Below are 14,837 nucleotides of genomic sequence, written 5' to 3' on the forward strand. Positions count from 1 at the left end.
TTCAAATTTGACCTTTTTTTTTTTTTACGCCGTGTAGCTACCGTTTAAGTCATAATTTTTCTTTCAAATCTGCCCCTACCGGAGTTAGTGTGCGTGCCCAGAGATATTTCCTCCCTTTCGAGGTAGGCAAATCACTACCCATCAATCACTTATCCTTCATTTTCAGGTAATGAAAACCCTATTTCAAAAGTTCCTTCTCACTCTCAACTCTCTCTCTTCCTCTACTTCACTGTTCATCACCATTTAATCCTAAACCCAGATCTTAAACACTCTCTCATCTACATAGGGGTGGGAATTGGACGGGTATAGGAGCCCATGGGCACTTGAAGCATCGGGTCGGGCACAAAACTTCAATGGCTATTAGGGTAAGCGGGTTAATCGGGCGGACAATTTTGAAATTCGCCTTGCCCATTACCCGCCCAAGCCCATTAAGAAGCTCGGGTAATTCGGGTATGGGCGGGCGGGTAGTGGGTAATTTCATGACTTGAAAAAAATCACTTTTCCCCCTCCTTTTATAAAATCTCCAAACACCTTTCTTGATTCTAAAGAGACAATGTGGGATTAAAATTACACGTTATTTGTGTTGTTCCTTTTAGAAAATTAATCACACATTGAAAACTAATGAAGAATTCTCATGAGATATTATATAAACTTATTCCGCTCTTTGTTCCCTCAAAGCCAAAGATTACTTCAGTATTCAACTAGGAATTCTCTTGGGGCCATTGCAAAGTTGGGTTCGTGTAATTGCCCTTAAACATATTGTTTACCAATTCAACTAAGCCTAGCAACATGGACAGTTGCGCTTCATCAACCCATAAAGTTGATGTAATTTGGTTAGTTATCATTGAGTGAGGTTAAGTGAGTGCGGACATGGGCGGGCGCGCGGGTAGAGATTTTAACCCATGCCCGTCCATCAAAACTTGGCGGGCTGGGCGGGTTGTGCCCGAGATGGGTGCGGGCGTCCATGGTCCTCATTGAGCTCGGGTGTCCGTGGGCGGGTTCGGGCTCATGGGCAAAATTCCCATCCCTACATCTACATGCTGAAAGCTTCGTCCAGATTCACGAGTGGCAGTGATCCATCCGAAAATATAATGAGGGACAAATTTGAATTTACGAAGTACATAGAGCCAGAATCGAAACTTGTCACAAAGTAAGGAGCAAAAAAAAAAATAACTCTAAATGATGTAGATTGTTGCGGAAGCGAAATAACATTAGAATCCATTACTAGAATTAAGAAGAGAGAGAAGAAATAACTAAGATAAACTAAAATAACTGTAAAGAAAGAAGATGCAATCAAGGGATTTGTTTATAACTCAATTCAATATGAATAATAAAACAGCCTGGACCTCCTTTTATAGACTACTAAACTTTCCTAGATAGACACAAACTAGACTTTCCTAAATAATAGAGATACTGAAAATAAAGAAACTTCCTAAACCTAGATTCATTATGAATCATACTAAAATTAGGACTCCTACTAAACTACTAAACTCTGGCCGACTAGGCCATGACCGTGTGGCCTTGTGGGCCCGTCTTGGATGCGCCTGCATCAGCTCCCCTTTCCCCAGAAGGTTCGTCCCGGACCGTTTCGATGAAGAAAAGAATTTGATGCACCCACGTACGATGAACTACGTCATGGCGATCTGTATTTCCCACTTTGCACGAAAGGTACATGAAAACCAAAAGACACCATTATGGCTTATAGCATTAGCTGCAATCTCATATTGCAAGGAATTTCGAAAGATCGATCGTGAGAAATAATCTTCCAACAAATTTCTACATCTCCCGTCATCTAGTAGATCGAGGAAGAAATCGCCAACCTCGTACTCAATCTCATATGACAATGATTGTCGCAAAATTAACTTCGGTGAACGAAGAACATCCATCTTGCCCTCTGAAAAACTTTCGTCATCAAGAGCCAAAGTATAAACGTAACCAACTTCAATTAAGTGGAGACGATTAGTGTGGATATGACAGTCAAAATCTGCCTTCCCACGTTCATCGTCATGAAGTTTATAGAATAAAAATATACCATAATAAGTCAACTTATGAAATCCCCGAGTTAATACTTTGCACCTCTTGACAAGAGTCTTCCTAATTACGTTGAGAATCTTGTTCTGCTGACGTATTTCCCTCGAGATGTTGAGTGGGAGATCTTCTGAATCAACAACATCCGTCATAAACCCTACAGGTTCAGGAATCAGTTCGTCACAGTTGCCCATGATGTAGATTCTTCGGAGCAACGTGGACATCTCAGTTGTGATTGTAGGCAATTTGTCACCAACAAGACTCTGCACTGAAAGTGGATATTCGCCAAAATAAAATGGAACAAAGAACCATCTAAGCACGAAAACCAACGCTCTGTATGCGACATCTTTATCTTTATCAGCATCAGTTACCGATTCATACCATTTGCAAAGTGCTATTCCAATTTTGCCTTTCTGACTTTTCTCGAAATAGGGTTGGTAAGTATGGTATGCTTTAGCATGAAATAACAATATATTGTGAGCAGCAATATATGGTTCAGTTGACGATTTTCCTTTTTTATATAACAAATAACGGACAATGGAGCACCTCCCCAGAGCTTGAATTCCATTGTTATAACCTTGAATTGCAAACTCATGAGGCTCATTGAAGGTGATCAAATACTTAACTGTATCGCCACAAGCTTCGAAGCAAGTATAAGCATAATTACTGAAGTCCTCTAACTCTATTATCTTATTGCTCAACCACCCATCATATTTATCTTCAAGTGCTTGTCTGTGATAAAGAGATGGGTATGGTTCAATTCCTTTTTCCAGTAGAGTATCAATGGGATGGTCGTAGTAATCTATTCCTTCCTGATTCAGTTCTGCAGTCCCATCTATGTCAATGATCGTTGTCCAACGTGATTGTTGTTGTAGGGATTGTAACGTATTAGAAGAGAGTATGTTGTCCAACGTGTCAAACGCCGTTAAATCTCGTTCTATTAATTCTGTAATCGAATAATTCATCAACATAACACCCTCTTTCTTCGTATTATTAATTACGTTTTCGTCGGACAAAGACGCAAATTGCCGCAAAAGTGTTGGTGGTGCGGAATCACAATCCATGTAATCGTCAGATAGTGGTAGAGGTTCCATACAAATTTCTTTTTCTTTCTCTAACAGTGAAAGAGTATTGATGTGAATTTCTTGTTTAATATCAATGAAATCACCCTCTTTTATTACTTCTTTATAGTTGGAATCAACTCCTTCAACTTCTTCTTCTTCGACTTCGACTTCGACTACTTCGTTGTCATCATCTTCAACTCCTTCTGTAATATCATTGGGTTCATCTTCTTTACTTAATATGCTAGCATATCGATTTATATCGTCAGTCCTAGTAGTTGTATCAATTGAATAATTGCTCACATCTTCTTCCTGATTGAAGGCTAAAGTAGACGAGGGAAGATTGCTGACGTATTACTTCAGTGAACGTATCGTTGGAATGATCGAACCCTAAATCTCTCAAAATAGTTGATTGTAGTTGAAGATAACTGTCAAGAAAAGATGGTAGTGGTGGTGAATACGGTGGTGGTTCTGTTGTTGGATAGTAATAAGATGGAGGTGATGGTGTATAACATACTGGAGGTGGTGGTGAAGGTTGGTATTGACAAGGTGACGGTTGTTGTGTATAATTAGAAGATGGTTCCGTGTTGGGAGTTTGAACCGAGAGATCGGTTTTCTCCGTTAACGGTAGTAGTTTAAGGGTACGGTTTGACCAAGAAAACTCGAATATATTTGCCCGACAATAATATGTGGCGTCGACGTCAAAAATCCATGGTCTTCCGAAAATAAGATGACAATTATCCATATCGACGACGTCACAACAAATTGAATCACGATAATAAGAGCCAATGGAGAACGGGAATGTGCATTGGGTTCTTACCGATAATTCTTTTTGATTAGAAATCCAACCAACTTTGTAAGGATTTGGGTGTTCAGTTGTAGGTAGTTGAAGGGCATTAACAAGTCGTTGAGAAATCATGTTCTCTTCACTACCATTATCGATGATGAAATCACATACCTTTTTATTGATTGTAAGTCTTGATTTGAACACCTTATTCCTCTCTGGATGATTTGTTGGAAAAAAAATTTCAGGATTTTGAAGGCTCATGATACCAGCTGATGTAGATTGTTGCGGAAGCGAAATAACATTAGAATCCATTACTAGAATTAAGAAGAGAGAGAAGAAATAACTAAGATAAACTAAAATAACTGTAAAGAAAGAAGATGCAATCAAGGGATTTGTTTATAACTCAATTCAATATGAATAATAAAACAGCCTGGACCTCCTTTTATAGACTACTAAACTTTCCTAGATAGACACAAACTAGACTTTCCTAAATAATAGAGATATTGAAAATAAAGAAACTTCCTAAACCTAGATTCATTATGAATCATACTAAAATTAGGACTCCTACTAAACTACTAAACTCTGGCCGACTAGGCCATGACCGTGTGGCCTTGTGGGCCCGTCTTGGATGCGCCTGCATCACTAAAGAAACATTAATAGTGGTGAATCATCTCAAATTAAAGGCAAGTCTGAAAGGACACGTGAGATCATATCCCTTTTAACAATTTCATTAACATTATTAAATGGAAAAAGAGAGGGGGACCGAAATTCTGGTCGTGAAAGTGGTGTGAATTTCCACCAACCCTTGGATTCACACCACTTTCTCTCTCGATGAAATCAGCGTGAATCCACCCCGTTGGATGGAAATTCACGCCACTTTCACGCCAAAAGCGTCAGTCCCCCTACCACTTTCTCTCTCTCGATTAAATATGTATACGGAACCACCATAACCCATTGTAAGAAGAAAACCTCTCTTTCTCTCTCTTCGTCATATGTTCTCAATCACTTGCAGGTCTCTTCTTCCTCATCTTTCTTCTTCTCGAAGCAATCAAAACAATAAAAACCCAAAACCATAATCAAAAGATATTCAATACATAAAAATGGCTAATACCGAAGAAACTGCTACTGACGATGGAGATTCATTTCAAAAGGTGAAACAGAGATTTAGCGACAGAACAAAGGTAAAAAATAAAAATAAAGAATTATATAGAAGTAGAATCGGTGGTTAATTATCTTGATTTAGTAGTTTTTCTTTTATTTTGGATGTTTTTTTGATCTGGGTTTGTTGATTTTTGTAGAAAGTTGCACAAACAAAGGAGATTTTATCAAAACAAGCTGTTCAAACGAAAGAGATTTTATCAAAACAAGCTGTTAAAATTGCTAAACAGGCTGAAGAACATGAGAGGTTTATCAATAAGGTATATATTATTTGTTCATTTGGATTCAGTTTTTTTCAATCTTCCCAGCAGTGATTTAGTATTGAAGTTTTTCATTTTGTTATTTAGGTGACACATCTAGTTGGGGTTCTAGGGTTTGGTGCATTTTGCTTTCTATTGGGATCAAGTAAGTAAATTTTTAAATTTGCAGTTTTTGTACAGGGGAGAAAGAGGATTTAAAGGGAAAGTTTTTGAATTGTTTGATTAATTTGTTTATATTCAATTTCAGGACCCCAAGACATTCCTTATGTATACTGTTTGTTCTATGTCACGTTCGTTCCACTTCGATGGATATATTATCGGTTCAAGAAATGGCATTATTACCTTTTGGTTAGCACTAATTCATTTCACCCCCTTTTAAATGGTGAATTTTATTTGTTTAGTTAGTGTTTCTTGTTGTTATGGTTCACACTTTTGGCATTTGGCCCTACTCAAAGGACTCCTATCCCTTTTACACTTCCCCTTCTATCTTTTCCAATTTATCATCTTTTTGAGTGAGATAATAGACTTAGGTGTTAGGTCGTTAATCCATTGATTTAATTGGATATCAATAGACAGTTCATAATGAGGGATGTAAAGTTACCATACCAATATATAGTTACATGTTCCACTTCTCTCCCACTGTCTCGCCTTGCCCACTAATTTTAGGCTTTGCCGTTGTGCCTCGCCTCTCTGATTTTTTTTGGTATGCATGAGAAAAGGTTTAGTAACTTAGTTTCTATTCTTTTTAGGATTTTGTTATTTATTAGATTCTTAAGTGGCCAGTCTTTTATGTTAATGGAAAGCAGATTCCTTATGAAAGGATTGACATTTTAGGCGAGAAGTGGACAACTTTATATTCTATAGAAGTTTTTCACATAGATTCTTAGCAGTGTTAACGTGTGGTTTTGACGCAACAGACAACCCAGAAAAGCTTTAGATGTATGTCCAAAGCTCAGAATATGGAAAATTCACAAAGAGTGAATAAACTACTTTAATGTTATTGATAAACTGAATGAATTAAACAACTACTAGGAAAGCTTTATTTCTATGTCCAGAACTTAGAAAATGGAAAAATTCATAAAGAGTAAAGAAACTACTGTAATGTTATTGATAAATTGAATGAAATAAACAACTATTAGACCTCCTTTATTTAGTATTAGGATTTTCTAAACCTAATCAAATTCGAAGAACATTAAATAACTAAATTGCGGAATCTTAAGAAAATAAAAAACTTCTTAAGAAAAACTTACTAAAAATAGTAAAAAAAACTACTAAAAGTCTGTTTTCAGGGCCTAAACAACATAACTTGATTCCCGGAGTGGGCCAATTGTGGCGTAAGCGACATAAAATGTGCTGAACGTCATTTCATACGAACATTGGGCGGAATATCATTTCGCACCAACACTTAAATTTTTGACAAATTCCGACATTCGTAGCTTTGATTTTGGTAGTTTCAGTCGTTTGCCCTTACTTTTGGCCGCATCAATTTCTTTCATGAATTTCTCAGCCAATTCTTCTTATTAGTCTCCTCCACTTGGAAAGAACTCGTCCTCGAGTTATCTTTACGATAAAGCGGTGCATCTGTGTAAGAAGTATAAATATCTGCCACATTAAAAGTATTTGAAATTCTCATATCTTCTCGAAGATCTACCACATAAGCATTGTCATTGATTTTCTTCAGAATTTTGTATGGGTCATACTTCTTGGCCTTTAGCTTACTATAAGTACTTGTTGAATCTCGTTATTTCCGCAAGAAAATCACCACTTGGTCACTCTCCTCGTATACATTTTTCCGGCATTGCTTATATGCTGCCGCCTTTTTATTAGCATCAAGGCCTAGTCGTACTTCTTTGAGCATTGTCTGGATTTGTTCTGCCATATTCCCTGTTGCTAAACTAAACCTCGTTCCCTTTAGTTATCAAATCTACAATGTGATTAGCAGGTTTCACATAAACAACAGAGAATGGAGTTTTTCCAGTAGCACCTTGTACAACACTGTTGTAGGCAAACTCTGCTTCGGATAAAGCATGATCCTACTGTTTGGGCTTATCTGCGCAGATACATCGGATCATGTTACCCGAAATTCGGTTTGTCACTACAGTAAGACCGTTTGTTTGGGGATGAGTTGTACTCTGATTTAAAGAAGTGTAGAACATTTCCTATGAAGTGATCCAAAAATTGTCAAGGAATTTTGAATCCTTATCAGAAGTAATCGACTGGGGTTACCTTGACTTAATAAAGGGAAGCTCCATTTCCCTTCTCCGTATTAAGTCAAGGTTGTCTTCCCGACTTCCCCTCCCCGAAATTGAGAGTTCTTACAATCTTGCTCCTAAGCTTCAACTTTTTTAGCCAAGTTGTAAGCATCCTCAATATTCCGTAAAGTAAGTATCCTAATCTTTTCTCTCTGACTATATTTTTATCCGTTCAGAAATAGATCTACTAAAACATTAGTACATTCTTTAAAATTTTCCATATTGTTTCGTTGAGCCTACCTTGAAACCCGTCGTAATATTCACCCACTAAGTACAACCCTTGTTTACCATTCCAGTATATCTAGAACAAGTGTTGTTGATAATCCGCAGGTGGGAATCTCTCTCTAAGGTTCCCCTTCATGCACTGCCAACTCTAGATAAGTGTTTTCCTTGTCTCATCCTTAGACATTGTAATTGATCCGACCAAACAGCGACGCTCCTCTTAAGCGTACAAGCACCGATTTTAACTATATGCTCACCTGGAGCGATAGATGACATATCGACTTGTCGTTTGACGTCATGTAATCAACGAACTCTTCAATAAGTAAATACCCATTGAAGATTGTTATTTCTGTCTTGATCTTATACTCATCGTGATCTTTACGTGGGTGCCCATGGTTTGAAAAATTATTACCTTCATCTCCTGAAATATTAGCATATTGTTAAAGTTGTTATGTTCATTGTCGTATCTATTAACACTTCGGTTGTGGGTGAGTCCCTTAACATGTTCCTTGTTTTACATTGATGCCAATTGGTGCAACAGAAAACTCAGAATATCTTTAGATTTATGTCTGAAACTTAGAAAATCGAAAAACTCGCAAAGAGTAAAGAAACTAGAATTGTATTGATTAACAAAATGAATTAAACAACTATTAGATCCTCTTTATATAGTATTTGGGTTTCCTAAACCTAATCAAATTCGAATTAACAATTTCTAAATAAGGAAATTGCAGAAGCTGAAGAAAATTTGAGAACTTCCCAAGAAATTACTAAAAATGTTTTTTTTTTTTTTACTAAAAGTCTGTTTTGAGGTCTTAAACGATGGAATTTGAGCCCGAAAGTAGGTTGATTGTGGTGTAAGCGGCAAAGAATGTGCAGAACGTCATTTGACACGAATGTTGTGGACAACGTCATTTCGCAGCAGCGGTGTACCTTTGATTTTGTCAGTTTCGTCATTTGCTTTTATTTTTGGCACCTTCAGTTTCTTCCATGAATCTCCTGGCCAATTCCTCTACCTCAGGTTTGGGATAGATTTCAGATTTTGTTAGCCTTTGCCCTCTTGAAATATACAATAGCCAGATTTACTGTAAATTTAACATTTAAAGCATCCTTAGCAAATATAAAAGCCCAAGCCTTTTGACAAAGCTTTGTAATGAAGTTATGACTATAGCATCTGGAATGCTGATTCGCTGCTGGTATTCTTGTGTCATAGAGTAGTGACATTTGCATCTGTATAAAGAACATCTATGCGTCTAGATTGTTCGATCGAGGGTGTCACGGCCTCGGTTATGGCGAAGTGGTGCATGATTTACCTGTAATACCATATCGTTCCTCCTGATCAACATCAGTCTTTCACCTCTCTTCCGAGATAAATGTATTTGACTGGTTGTTAACTTTGAGCATATCATATCGTATAGTTTTTGGTACAGCAATGTCAAATTATGCATAATTGTTTTAACCTTTTGTTGACTTACTTTGTTGTTTCCTTTTCAAGGATTTCTGTTACTATGCCAATACAATTTTCCTGGTCATGCTCCTCTTATATCCACGAAATGAAAAGCTTTTCATGGTTTGCTTCTCATTTGCGGAGGTATGTGCAATATTCTGGTTGTCCCCAACCTATTTGGATGAGCAATGCTATTAATATCTGACTCCTAACTTCTTGACTGCTGCAGGGACCATTGGCGTGGGCATTAATTGTTTGGCGATGTAGTCTGGTTTTCAGTTCCCTCGACAAGATCGTTAGCGTCCTGATTCATCTTTTACCTGGTGAGTAGGTCTTTGCGGTTTTTTTGATTTTCTTACTTGATCAATCTTTTCATCAACTTTTTAAAACAGTGTAAATATTAGTTATTTAGTGATTCTCGTATTAGTCGAAGTGCCTTTCATCTAGGTAGTTGTAGTTAATTAGTTAATTATCTCCTCTTGAGTAGTTCCTTTTATAAGTGCATGAGTTCTTAATTTGTCACATAATAGTCTCCTAAATGAGACGTAAGACCCTTTGCCCAGTGCTCGCTACTAGACATCGGACGTTTTAGTAGTGAGGTTTGAAATGCAATTGTTACATTTTGTTCGTTTTTGGGTCGCATGACGTTTTACGCTCTTTTTTCAACAACTGTATATTTTTTCTCTGCGATATATACTACAGATACAATCGAAGTTGAACATAGTATTTATGTAAAACTTAAAATATAGATATTTAACTTGTTAACTAGAAAAAGTTCAGTTAACTACCTAACTAGAGCTTAAAACGATTTCGGTAAACCAAATTTAGAGTGGTCTACCTTGAGAAATACTCAAAAAGGACAGAGGATCCAGTTAACAGGTTGCACAGGGTAGCCTTTCCTGTAATACTGAAAACCAGAGTTGACTAAAAAAAGTTTGTTTTAATATTGCAAAGTCGCACCTCTGTTTTGCTGTTGGAGTTCAACTGGACCTTGTTACCTTGAGCGGATGTTAGGACCAGATATTGCATTCTTTTCATATCCGAGTCGTTAATTTCTCGCAGAAGTCCATGGTATATCCTCATCTTAATCTATGCTAGATGAAAGGGCAAATGATTATGTAAAATATGGTAGAATTGTCGAAATACATTTTCGCCTTAGGCACATCCTCTGAAAAATTTGTTCTGCTAATAAATATCCTGTTCGAGAATAAACGTCGGTACTTTTGTTGTATTCTCGAGTTTGCAGATTAAGTATTTCTATTACTTTTCTATCGTGATCTCTAATGTGGTTCATTCTTCCACGACATTGTACGATAGACATTTAAGTATTGGGTTTGTAGAACTAGAACCAACCTCGTATTAGAATGCAACTACCGTGCCGTCCTAGTTGAGTACCGAAATAGACCTGTTACTTATAGCAACCAATGTAGAGTGGTTCCTTCATCTCCGTAGGCAGCACAGACGGTCAAAAGGTGTTGCCCGTTGTCATTTATTTTCTCCTGAACATTGAAACAATAGCACACGAGAGGTTGTAAGTAATAATATATATAAAGAAATCTTAGACCGAGATGATGTCTTCTATATGGAAACAAGTGTAGAAAAGTCTCAGTGGCATTTTATGTATACACTTTTCTTCTCAATTTGTCTTCTGTTTCTTTTCTTCTGTTCTTTTATTGTCTTCTTTTCTCAGGTTCTTCATTCTTTCTTTAGTTTTATTACCATGGAAGCTTGAACTTGAATTGTTTAGGACATAAAGTATGTTCCTGAACTTCCTTAGAAGCCTTTCCGAGCCTAATTGAGACGTTAGTGTGGGATGGAATATTAGGTATTATTTATTGAAAATTTCGACAAGAGTGTTCATTGACAATCTTTCACGACACAAAACGATCTTATGCTGAACCAATCACACATTTTGGTCTCTATCTGCACTTGTTATAACTCTGATTTGGCTTTTAACCTTAAATGTGCTAAATTTTGCTAAATTGTGTAGGGATTGTTTATTTTATTATTCGATGGTGGGATCCAGCAACCTTTGAAGCTATGCATCCAGAAGGAAATGTGACTCGTAGAGCATCATGGCCTTATGTGGAAGACAAATCCTACCTATGGACATGGCTATTTGTTGTTCCACTTGTCGCTTACACCTTGTGGCAGGTTCTCTACTTTCTCATTGTTAACGTCCTACGACGTCAAAGGCTGTTAAGGGATCCAGAAGTAATGACATCTTACAGGTTCTCTCTCTCTCTATATTTTATGGGCAAAGCGATTGAGTTTGATGACTTAAATGGCAATCAGGAGATTGTTTAGGCATTACCTTGATCTGTTTCATGATATTTTTCCCTATTTGACAGGGAACTCTCCAAGAAAGCACAGAAAGCTAACAATCTCTGGTGGCGTTTAAGTGGACTACTCGGCGATCAAAACCGGTTGTTCATGTTTATCCTTCTCCAAGCTGCATTCACTGTTGCAACCATGGCCTTAACGGTACCAATCTTCTTATCGTACGAAATGCATGTAATTTTCCAAATACTCAAAGTCTCTGCAACTATATGGAATGGAGGAAGCTTTCTACTAGAGGTAATGCCAAGGCAAGTTATACAAAAGGAGAAAAAGAAGCTAGAAATGCAGCCCATACCAGACCAACTCGATCAACCAACTAACACGGTGGAGAATTCCACGGCAGAAACCAACACCGTGGCCGAGACCAACCACTCCGTAGAACCTTTTACGAAAGATGACTCGTGAACTTTTGGTTTTTCCTGCAGAAAAGGAATTTTAATTGTGTTAGCTAACAAGACATTTGGTTCTTGAATCTGGTGTTAGTTTTTGTACCAAGCTCCATTGTTCTATTTGAAATACGAGATTGATAGTGTAGGTTGCAGGTGATAAAGATTTGTCTGAAAGAAAATTAGATTTTGGAATATAGTTTGTGTACTTTAAGAACCCTACCTGTGTTATGAGCTTGATTATGACATTTTGACCTTGTTAAGTTGTTAGTATATGTTTTCCTTTGTGTTTGTCATGGAGACCTGTTTCTATTTTTCTTATTAATCATCACTTGCTGGATCTAAGTGAAGAAAACATCATGGAACCGATCTCCTTGGTTCAATAATATTTATCAGTTCAAAAAGAAGTCCGAAGATTGGTGGCAAAAAACTACTGAGGAATAGCTTAGAGAAACCAAGGAATTAAATTTTGGTTTCAGTTGAATCTTCGGTCATTCTGAAAATGTAAATATTTCGTAGAAATATGCTGGAATTATATTTAAAACATATTTAACTCGATAGCTCAATCTCCGGTTTATTATTCATTTTCAATATTTGTCAAGTTTACTGGCTTGACCGTCAGAGTCCCCTTAGGCCGGCAGCATCGTGGTGTCACACGGATCTTATGGTCCCGTGTGTTTTGTCTCTTGTCGCAGGTTAAGTCCAAAGACGTCGTCGGTGCCCACAAAAATATTAACAGGTGAAGGTCCGACTTCCGGTTAACGGTCCGGTCCTCTTGACTTCTTGACTCGCGATTTCGGCCTCTCACAATAACTGAGTTATATTAAAATATCAGATAATTTGTGACCAAAACATATTTTTGACTAATTTACAAAAAAACTAGTATCTTATATGACTCTTAGAGTTTCTATGATTAAGTGTTGTATTGAAGATGCTCTTAGATACAAGACAGAAAGAACGTCGCCTTCTTAGACTTTCCAGAAAATAACGGCAGACTAAATCTTCTTGAAATAAGGACATTCCAAAATTCCTTACAAAGAAACGGCTCTGCTATCAGTACCCAATATAAAAAATGTTAAACGGGGATCATATTGTTTGATTCTGGTCAATCAACTTCGACCAGCAGATTATATGTGCACCCTAGTACGATTGCACACTCGAACTATCCTGTCCTAGAGCATAAAAGCAAGCCTTTGGACTAGCCAGTTCAGATGGTCCCTCAGATGGGTTAGTCATGCTAAAGCATGCTTACAGTCTCAGGCTCAGTCTGATAACTTGCTTATGCAATCGGACTGGTCAATTTAGAGACTTTGTTTACTATCACAGGCTAGACCAGTCCAAAACGGTTCCTAAACTTTTTATTGGGCGAGCTCCAGTCCATTATTACTTAAAGATCACTTCAAAATCATTCGAAATCAACCCAAAATCGATGCCAATTATTTTTCAAGGGTTTAACCTCTCAAACACCAGATTTAAGGATGAAATAATAAAAAAAATATTGTGGTGTTTAGGACGAATTTGAACAAAAATTGAGATTTTTTGAAATCTTTCTTCAAAAAACGAACTACAAATATTAGTTGTCTTAAAAAGACAGTTAAATATAAGAGTTTGGTGAAAATTCTGAAAGAAAAATCAAACTTAAAATGAAGAAGAAGAAGAAAAGAAGTGAAGGGATAAGCGGAGCTTGGCCCTCTGACTTATTGCATTTTACGTGGGTGTTAATAAAGCTTATAATATTTTGACCAACTAATAATAAAGTTGTCGCCTTATAGCAATTTGGCACAACGCTGGTAGCACAACCCATAAAAATGGTCAAATAACGAAACGATGTCAATACTTTGTCGTTTGTGTAGTCAAGAAACTACTTTTTCTTTTCGAGAAATTGACTACGATCTACGTTAGTCGTCACAAAGCATTGATATATCATGAAGATGTGATAAGCACGATAATCGCTAAGTTAAACTAATAATGAAAGAGATCGAAAAGCCCAACAACGTGAAAGAGAACGAGAGCTCGACAAACTTATTACATTATTTATACCTTTAATAACTCAAATTCAATAAACATGAAACCTCCTGAATTTTGGAGTTTTGATGTGGCGTGAAAATACCACATTTAGGTCACTTAACTTTGATTAGTTAGTTCTTTTCGAGTTTTATTTCTAATTATTTATGTGTTTTTATTGCTAGGTAGTTTATTTGGGGTTTGGCGTGTAATTCGGAATAAAGAGAGCGAATTATCACATTTTCATCTTATGCGGCAAAAGGGAAGAAAAGAGCACCAGGGGTATTTTGGTCATTTTGGTCAAAATCAGAAGTCAAACAACAAGTGAAGTCAATGACGAGTCCGACGGTGAAAACGGAACTCGATTCGGAGTTCGGACGGAGAAGTTGTGAAGGAAAGAAGCCGAGGTTCGGTCTTGAAACAACGATTCGATGAAGGCACTCCCTTGCTTTAGAAAGAAGCCCAACCCAAGAGCCCAAAGAGGAAGAGAATAATAGATATTCTATGGGCACCTTTTTGGTCCAAGTCAAAATGGCCTAAGACTTAGTCAAGTTTGACTAAGTCAAGTCTAGGGTTGTGTATACACAAGTGAGAAAAAGAAATCAAAAGGGGGAGACACTATTCATCATCTTCTTGACCAAGCACCAAGGAAGAGAGAGAAAAGAGGCAAGAGGCTAGGGTTTTTGTTCTTTGAGTTAGAGAGCTTGAAGGTTTTGATAGAGAGAGAAAAAGAGAGCAAGAAGAAGGAGGATCCGGCCAAAGCATAGGCCGGCCAGCACACTAGGCCAGCCTAGCTTTGGCCGGCCGAGCTGCTGCTCGGGCTGCAACACGAGTAGCAGCTCGGGAGGAGCAAGTCGCGGCCAGCAGCTCGGGAAAACTTCAAGGGGCACGGGAC

The 14,837-nt window shown here is 37.5% G+C and overlaps 2 protein-coding genes across 2 annotated transcripts; one reads left to right on the plus strand and one right to left on the minus strand.

The window, feature by feature from the left end:
- Window positions 1–1,486: 1,486 nt before the first annotated feature.
- Window positions 1,487–4,513, minus strand: LOC147543610 (putative beta-glucosidase 41). The gene has a single exon (XM_086634445.1). The coding sequence runs from the start codon at window positions 3,120–3,122 to the stop codon at window positions 1,629–1,631; it is 1,494 nt and encodes a 497-aa protein (XP_086490571.1). The 5' UTR covers window positions 3,123–4,513; the 3' UTR covers window positions 1,487–1,628.
- Window positions 4,514–4,798: 285 nt separating this feature from the next.
- On the plus strand, window positions 4,799–12,234 carry LOC147543611 (glycerophosphocholine acyltransferase 1-like). The gene is made up of 8 exons (XM_086634447.1): window positions 4,799–5,057; window positions 5,175–5,294; window positions 5,382–5,439; window positions 5,542–5,642; window positions 9,261–9,356; window positions 9,442–9,535; window positions 11,203–11,443; window positions 11,564–12,234. Exons 1-8 carry the CDS (start codon window positions 4,977–4,979, stop codon window positions 11,955–11,957), a joined length of 1,185 nt encoding a protein of 394 aa, XP_086490573.1. The 5' UTR covers window positions 4,799–4,976; the 3' UTR covers window positions 11,958–12,234.
- The last annotated feature ends 2,603 nt before the right edge of the window (window positions 12,235–14,837 follow it).

This window comes from Eschscholzia californica, unplaced genomic scaffold (assembly GCF_041429995.1).
Source record: "Eschscholzia californica isolate CP2 unplaced genomic scaffold, dmEscCali1.0.p SCAF_4, whole genome shotgun sequence".
Classification (NCBI taxonomy): Eukaryota; Viridiplantae; Streptophyta; class Magnoliopsida; order Ranunculales; family Papaveraceae; genus Eschscholzia; species Eschscholzia californica.

Bases quoted from the DNA above. Each gene is read 5' to 3' on its own strand.
- LOC147543610 (XM_086634445.1), bottom strand. From the start codon at position 3,122: ATGGAACCTCTACCACTATCTGACGATTACATGGATTGTGATTCCGCA.
- LOC147543611 (XM_086634447.1), top strand. From the start codon at position 4,977: ATGGCTAATACCGAAGAAACTGCTACTGACGATGGAGATTCATTTCAA. The intron at 5,295-5,381 runs GTATATATTATT...TTTGTTATTTAG, and splicing joins ATGAGAGGTTTATCAATAAG to GTGACACATCTAGTTGGGGT. The intron at 9,536-11,202 runs GTGAGTAGGTCT...TAAATTGTGTAG, and splicing joins CCTGATTCATCTTTTACCTG to GGATTGTTTATTTTATTATT.